General features: G+C 54.7%; 1 protein-coding gene across 1 annotated transcript; it reads left to right on the top strand.

Moving 5' to 3' along the window:
- The first annotated feature begins 202 nt into the window (after positions 1-202).
- On the top strand, positions 203-7,010 carry FBLN7 (fibulin 7). Its single transcript, XM_068153356.1, has 8 exons — positions 203-386; positions 2,248-2,407; positions 2,894-3,064; positions 3,846-3,971; positions 4,083-4,220; positions 4,317-4,454; positions 5,321-5,459; positions 5,606-7,010. The coding sequence occupies exons 1-8, from the start codon at positions 306-308 to the stop codon at positions 5,976-5,978; spliced, it is 1,326 nt and encodes a 441-aa protein (XP_068009457.1). The 5' UTR covers positions 203-305; the 3' UTR covers positions 5,979-7,010.
- The last annotated feature ends 656 nt before the right edge of the window (positions 7,011-7,666 follow it).

Below are 7,666 nucleotides of genomic sequence, written 5' to 3' on the forward strand. Positions count from 1 at the left end.
CGTGGGGTGCAATGATTGGAAAGGAGGAGCAGCATCCCCCCGGAAAAGGACAAGACGGAGGGTCCCCACGGCCACGGAGCGGGAGCAGTGTGCTTGCAGCCAGCGGTCTCCGGGAAGGAGCACCGAGTCTGGGGGCCCGATTTCCTGGGGCGGGGAAGCGTCGCGTCCCGCTCCACGGGGGAGCGTAACCGCGGGTGGGGCGGGGGCGGCGGGAGAGTCGGGGCGGGGAGAGGCGGCTGCCCGAGCCCGGGAGAGCCTTTGCTCGGCGGAACGGAACGGAACGGAGCTGAACCGGGCACGGGACCATGCCGGGGGCGCGGGGCCGCCTCCCGTTGCTGCTGCCGCCGCTTCTGCTGCTGCTGCTCCCGGCGGCACCGGCGCCCCAGGTGAGCTGGGATCGGGGCGGGGGAGCGCTCGGGAAGGGCTTCCGGGGAGGAGAGCAGGGTCCTCTCTGTCCTCCCATCCTGGTACCGGTGCGGTGGGCGTCTGCCCGTCCTTCCGGCCCAGCTGTGCACACCGGACCGAGCTCCTGCCCTGGACCCTGCGAACAGGTGGGCAAATCCCGGAGGGGCGCTTACAGTGGACTTAAACAGTTCCAGTCTGGTTGTCCAAACCACGCTCCTGCCCCTGCAAACAGGTGGGCAAAGTTGGGATGGGGGGGATCCTTAAGCACACCTGAAATCAGCACTGAGTACCCCGGGAGGGAAGAACACAGTCCCGTTTCAAGAGGAAGCGGGGTTTGCCCCTCTTGAGCATCCTGCAGGGAGCTCTTGCTGTCTCTAGAAGTTAAAAGCAGCCCTAACAAAGAGCTGTTTATTAAAGCCAGCTACATGCCAGGCACCTACTTGCTTTCTCGGTGCAGGATAGCCCAGAGTTACAAGCACTGGCTTGTCCCCACTGTGACCCCCCAAAACTGCTCTGAGGAAGCAGAGGACAGCATGCTGCTTGGACTGGCATTTATTTCCCCTCCATAAACCCTCAGTTTGGAAATGAGAATAACTTCACCACTGCACAGTGTGGCTGGGGGATTAAGAAATCCCTTGGGCCAGGTGCCCACCAGCTCTTCATACGTTCCCAGAGCTCCTTTGTCCCCAGCTTCCTGCCACCCTGCCCAGACCCTCTGGACTCTTTCCTCCGTGTACTCTGTTAACCTCTGAGCTCTAAAATTGCCTTGGCTTTTCTCAGCCCTTCCTCTGTCTCTTTGGTTTAAAGTCCATTCCGCAGGAAACCCATAATAACAGTGCCCATCTCCTGCATGAGTCAGTCCCGTGGTAGCGATCAGTTTGCAGGCTGGAGTCCCACCAGTGTTCCTGGCCCAGCAGAACTCACAAGACAGCTGTTTTCCTCTTATTTTGTAATGTGGAAGTGGGACAGGACTGTAGCTCCAGCAGGATGAAACATGAGTTATGGCATCTCTCCCAGGGCTAACAGAGCGATTACAGCCTTGCTCACAGTGCTGTATTACCCCTTTAGAATCATCACAGGATCATGGAATGCTTTGGTTTGGAAGGGACCTTTAAAGTTCATCTAGTTTAATCCCCCTGCAGTAAGCAGGGACATCTGCAACTAGATCAGGTTGCTCAGAGCCTTGCCCAACTAGACTTGGAATGTTTCTAGGGATGGAGCTTCTACCACCTCTCTGGGCAACCTGGGCATGCCTCACCACCCCCAGCATAAATAAAATATTCCTCATATCCAGTCTAAATCTCCCTTTTTTAGTTTAAAGCTACCCCCCACCTCCCCACCCCCTTGTTCTGTTGCAACAGACCCTGTTAAAAAGTTTGTCCCCATCTTTCTTGCAGGCCCCTTTTAAGTGCTGAAAGGCCACAATAAGGTCTCCCCGGAGCCTTCTCCTCTCCAGGCTGAACAACCCCAAGTCTCTCACCCTGTCCTCACAGCAGAGGGGTTCCTGCCCTTGGATCATTTTTGTGGCCTCCTCTGGACCTGCTCCCACAGGTCCATGTCTCTCCTGTGATGAGGACTCCAAAGCTGGACACAGCATAGATGTAGGACACAGTTAGATGTAAAAGAGCATGCCTAAGCTAATGACTTCTTGTACCTCCTGTATCTGGGTAAATGGGGGGGTGGGACATTTTCCCAGGGCACCTCTGATGCTGTGAAGCTCCTGCACAAGCACCTCTGCAGCTGGGGCAAGCTGTGTGGTGCAGCAGGTTGGGTCCTGGGTGGCACAGCATCATGAGGACTATAGCAATGTCCTCCAACTGAGCAGCCACAACATCCCCACAGAGCTGCCTCAGCAGGCAGCAGCTCCTGGCCGCCATCCGGCAGATGCAGCAGCTGCTGAAGGGTCAGGAGACGCGCTTTGCCGAGGGTCTGCGTGTGATGAAGAGCCGCCTGAGCACCCTGCACGACTCCCTGGCCAAAGCCACCTCCGAGCCCATGGCTGGTGAGTTCTTCCTGGGTCCCACCAGTTGCTTTTAGGGCCTCAGAGGACACTGGTGTAGGCAGGATGGGATGGTCAGAGCCATGATAGGTGTAGCTTTGGACATCTCCATGGATGGAGATATCTGTACCTATGTGCTCATGAATTCGAGCACTTCTCCAGCCTGGTAAGATGCAGGGAGGTTCAAAAGCCCTAAACTGCAAAGCACTGAAGGTGAGCAGGCTAGAAAACCATGTCTCCAGCAAAAGAGCTACAGTCCTGTGCTGGGAGCATGGAAGGGGTGGCAGAAACCTAAGAGTCATGCTCAGCCCCAGCATCCTTGCTGGGATTTCACTGTGGGCTGGATGTTCCAAGTTAACCTCAGCAGACCAACATTTGAGGAAAATAATGGTCAAATAGGAGGTTTTGGAGGAACTGGGTGAAGTGTGTCCCCAAAACACTCACCTGGACACTGATGACTTCCCCCTCCCCCCCGCCATGCTCCTACAGCCTCTTGCCCTGCTCTGCAAGCCCCCACTGATGGGAAGAAGTTTGGCACCAAGTATTTGGTGGAACATGAGGTTCACTTCACCTGCAACCCAGGTTTCCAGCTCCTGGGCTCCAGCACAAGGACATGCCAGGCCAATGGCAGCTGGACTGGACAGGAGCCCCACTGTGCAGGTATGGCTCTGGGTGCTGGGTGGGTGGCCACAGCAGCAGGGCTGCTTCATGGTCAGGGATGGGATTTGCAAGAGTGGGATGTGATTTAAGTTTATTTAAACATGGGAGGTTACTGGGGTCTGCCAAGCAGGGAGGTGTTTGGGCTGTTGTTAGCTTGCAGCCAGCCAAAATCCCAAGGATACTGTGGTTCCCACAGCTAGAGATGTGGGGCTTCTCATCCTCAAGGAAAGCTGGAAATTACAGCTAGAGACTCCTCTGGAGCTCAGCAGGAAAGAGGAGGGGAGGAGGCATCAGGGCTATGCTAGCTCCCAGCATCACAGCAAAGCATTACGCTGGGGCAGTGCCAGAGACAGACATGAAGAAACAGAACAAAGTTAAGAAAAAAGGATGCTCAGAGGAGACTTTGCTCTCTGAACTCCCTAAAAGGAGGTTAAAGTGAGGGGGTGGTGGTAGGTGGTCTCTTCTCCTAAGAAACAAGAAATAGGACAAGAGGAAACAGCCCCAAGTTGCATCAGAGGAGGCTTAGGTTGGGCATGAGAAAAAAAAGTATTCCCTGAATGGGTTGTTGAACCTGGAACAGGTTGAGGAGGGCAGCAGTGGAGTCACCATCTCTGAAGGGGTTGTAAAGACATGTGGCTGTGTTGCTGAGGGTCCGGGTTTAGTCAAGGACGTTGCAGTGCTGGGTTAAGGGTTGGACTCGATGTACTCCAAAGGTCTCTTCCGAGCAAAACGGTTCTGTGCCTCTGTGCAAACAAAAGGCAATAATGTGGCTGTTCTGCAGAGATCAGTGAGTGCTCGAGCAGCCCCTGCCAGAACGGTGGGACATGCCTGGAGGGGCTGAACCAGTACAAGTGCCTTTGCCCACAGCAGTGGACTGGAGCCACCTGCCAGTATCAGGCGCAGACAGGTGGGTGACCCCTCTCCGAGGTGGGTGACCCCTCTCCGAGGTGGGTGACCCGGTTTATTGCAGCACCCCCCTCATTCCAAACCCCATGCTGCTGGGTGTGTGTGTCCTCAGCTCCCCCAGCCTGGAGTGTGACGGATGACCCCGCATTCAGCCGCCAGCCCCGCTGCGCCCAGATTGACCAGACCCAGCACTGCAGCTGTGAGCCTGGCTTCCACATGAGTGGCACAGCTGCCAACGCCCTCTGCCAGGGTGAGCCACACTAGAGTGGACAACTGTGGTGGCACCAAGGTGGGCTGCGAGGTCTTCTCGGCTGTGCACTTGTTCCCTTCATCTCTCCCTCCACAGACCTCAATGAGTGCGAGGTGTACAAGCAGGAGGGGGGGCTCCAGCTCTGTGCCCATACCTGTGTCAACCTCCCTGGCTCCTACCGCTGTGCCTGTCCCGATGGCTACATCCTCCTGAGTGATGGCAAGAGCTGTGAAGGTGAGGCTGGGCTGTGTTTATTGCTCTTCCCCAACTCCTACAATGTTTCTAAATGGGTTTCCCTTTTTTTTCTCCTTCTTGCAGCATTTATGCATGCAAAAATCTTCGTGGTTCCCATGCTGGGGGTGGAGGGGAGGAAAATGATGGAAGTTCAGTACTGGCAGAAGTGCTTTTAGGCTGCATCCATCAAAAAAGAGCATAGGGGCCTCACTGTCATAGTGGAGCTACCCCCCATGAATGAGATGACCCTGAGAAGAAACAAGTAGCATTAAAAAGAATTCATTACGTGGTGAAGGGTGACCCTGGCAGCTTCTCCTAAAACAGAGGAGTTAGGATGCAGGGTTGAGAGCAATAGGTAGTGATGGTGTGTGGACAGAACTGCCCATCTGAAAGCCTCCTCATGTAAAATTGGGATGGTTTTTGTGCTACAGTGTTGATTGTTGCAGCTTGCAGTGAACAAAAATCATGCTTGCTCCTTTTCCCTCTGATTTCTGCATGTTTCACAGCGTCTTGAAAATGCTCCCTGCAAATACGTGCACTCTGAGCTCTTGGTTTTATTGCCAGGGATCTTGTTTACTAACCAAGACATTTAGGAAATAAAAAGACACAGTGTTTTCAAACAGCTTAGCTAGAAGTTAGGAAAATAAGCTGCCCTCCTGCTGTGAGAGTTCTGCCATTAATCCTGTCTGGCCCAGGGGGGTGGAAAGCAGGCACAGCACAGACTCTTTAGGCAATTTAGACACTGTCAGCCATGCTTTTCCAATTGTATTTGATGTTTGACCCATTTTGCCTCTTTTCTGCCACGGGAAACCCCTCAGTGGGATCAGTTTGGAGACTCTAGAGAGCCTGACCTGCTGTTTTTACAGACATTGACGAGTGTACCCTGTCCCAGGACAACTGCACAAGGGGGACCACCTGCATCAACACGGGGGGGGGCTTCCAGTGCATCAACCCGCAGTGCCCCCAGCCCGCCGGCAATGTCACCTATGTCAAAACAGCACCCTTGTAAGTGCAGCGGGGTGCAAAACTTGTGTCTGTGTGGTTCTGGCTGCTGGGTCCCAAACCCATATGCATCTCATGCCACCAAGGCGAGGAACTTGGATCCTGCAGCGAGGTGTCCTGAAAACCTGCCCCTGTTCTTCCTTTTGCAGCCAGTGCGAGCGCAATCCCTGCCCAATGGAGAGCCGAGCGTGCCACCAAGCACCCAAAACCATCTCCTTCCACTACCTTCCCCTGCCCTCCAACCTGCTGACGCCCACCCCGCTCTTCCGTATGGCCACGGCAGCTGCACCCGGCCGGCCGGGACCTGACAGCCTGCGCTTTGGCATTGTGGGGGGCAACAACCGTGGCCACTTCGTGATGCAGCGCTCGGACCGGCAAACCGGGGAGCTCATCCTGGTGCAGAGTCTCAAGGGGCCCCAGACCATCCAAGTGGATGTGGACATGTCTGAGTACCTGGATCGTGTCTTTCAGGCCAAGCACGTGTCCAAAATCACACTCTTTGTCTCTGCATATGAGTTTTAGGGGAGGTTGCATCTGGGGAGGTGATGGTCCCTGCTCAGCATCCTCCACCCCAAGCGCTGGCCCTGGATGCAGGCATCTAGCGGGAGCTCCGGGGGACATGTCATACCGAAGCCAACCACCCTTCTCTCTGCATTATGGTTATTATGCTCAGGCAGGTTTTATACCCCCATAAAAGGCAAATGAGGTGCAAAAGAAACAAGGTGCATGGGTTAACCCACTCACCCAGGTGCAGGAGGAGAGCACTGTCCTCACCTGAGGCTCCTGGAGCGCCACGTCCTCCATGGCGCAGAGCACGGCGGACAGAACCCGCAGCCCTTATTTCCTTTTTAATTTCCCCTTTCTTTTTTAGTAACTAAGTTCAGCTGGTGCATGCTGGAGAAGGGAGGCTCATGGTGGCTACCGTTCTCCCTGCTGGCCCAGGATCGCTTGCACTGACCCCAGCTGCACGAAAACATGCCTCTGCTGCCCTTTGGATGCTGAGAAATCCCACAGCAGCCTGCAGGGATGCAACTGGACCGGAATCTCAATTCCCTGGGATTTCCTAGCACTGGAAAAATCCATGACCACCCATCCCTACAAGACCTGGCTGGCTCTGGGTGCAAGCAGGACACTGCTGGTGGGCAAAGGAGGAATCCCAGCAGGATGTGCTGGAGTCATCCCATGCTTCTGCCCATAGTCAACAGCTCCTTCAACCTCCTGAACTGGGTTGTGTGCATCCTCCCTCTTCACTGCAGGCTGTGACTTTGGGGAGGGCTTTGGCTGTGTATTGAGGGAGCCTGAGGTGTGAATATTTCATTTTTACTTCCTCCTCCTGTGGGGGACAACACAAACACCTCCCTGGTCTCACACCCTTGCCCGTCAGTCCCTCGGTGCTTGTGCATGTTACCTCCAGCTCCTGCCGTTATGCATGTTTGTGTTATGCTGAGCACAATTAAATATAACCTCTGATCAAGCACAGAGTGGAATAAAAGTACCCCACATACATGGGGCCACGGTGTGATGCTCACCATGTTCAGGATCAACAATCTGCCTCCTTTGGTTCAAATTTGCTGCCTTATTTTGCCTTTTTGCTTGAAAAAGTCTGGTTGCTGTCAGAGTAGCTCATCCCTGAGTGAGACCTCAGTGGAGGGGAGTCTGCTGCTGCCCACCCTCCCCAAGCAGTGGGTTTGAGCTGTCATGCTCCAGGAGGAGACTTCAGGAGACTCATCTGTGCTGCATCCTTTGGGAGACTGAGCTCCTGGATTTTGTTTTGGGGGTATGGATTTTCCATGAAAGCTTGGGAGGGAGGGAGGGAGGGAGGACCCACCAGAACAAGGAGGGACATTCAGTGCCTGTTCCTCAGCAACAAGGCTTCCAGAGCCAAGGGGATGGAGGATGTTTGGTTTGGCTTCAGCTGGATGGTGGAGCCAGGCAGGGAAATGTATCCCAGGGTTATGCTGGGGGTGGGTTAGGAAACCTAACAGGCTCATTCCTCTACCAGAGGGATCAACCCCCTGTCCCAAATGCAAATGCAATGCAGCTGCTTCCAAAAGCAAGGCGTGCTGGAAGGGGGTGGCATTGCCCCAGTGGGAGCGCAGGTGCAGACGGAGCGGAAGAGCTGGGGGTTGCCCACTTTTTGATGGAGTTGGTAAAGATCCACAGAGAAGGTGGGAGGAAGACAAAGCCCAGAAGGACCATCAGAAAAGGAG

The sequence above is a fragment of the Melanerpes formicivorus genome, unplaced genomic scaffold, assembly GCF_026170545.1.
Source record: "Melanerpes formicivorus ecotype bairdi unplaced genomic scaffold, bMelFor1.0.p_v2 SCAF_25, whole genome shotgun sequence".
In the NCBI taxonomy this organism is placed as follows: domain Eukaryota; kingdom Metazoa; phylum Chordata; class Aves; order Piciformes; family Picidae; genus Melanerpes; species Melanerpes formicivorus.

Excerpts from the sequence above, each read along its gene's own strand:
- FBLN7 (XM_068153356.1), top strand. The coding sequence starts at position 306 with ATGCCGGGGGCGCGGGGCCGCCTCCCGTTGCTGCTGCCGCCGCTTCTG. Across the intron at positions 4,221-4,316 it reads TGCCAACGCCCTCTGCCAGG|ACCTCAATGAGTGCGAGGTG; the intron begins GTGAGCCACACT and ends CTCCCTCCACAG. Across the intron at positions 5,460-5,605 it reads TATGTCAAAACAGCACCCTT|CCAGTGCGAGCGCAATCCCT; the intron begins GTAAGTGCAGCG and ends TTCCTTTTGCAG.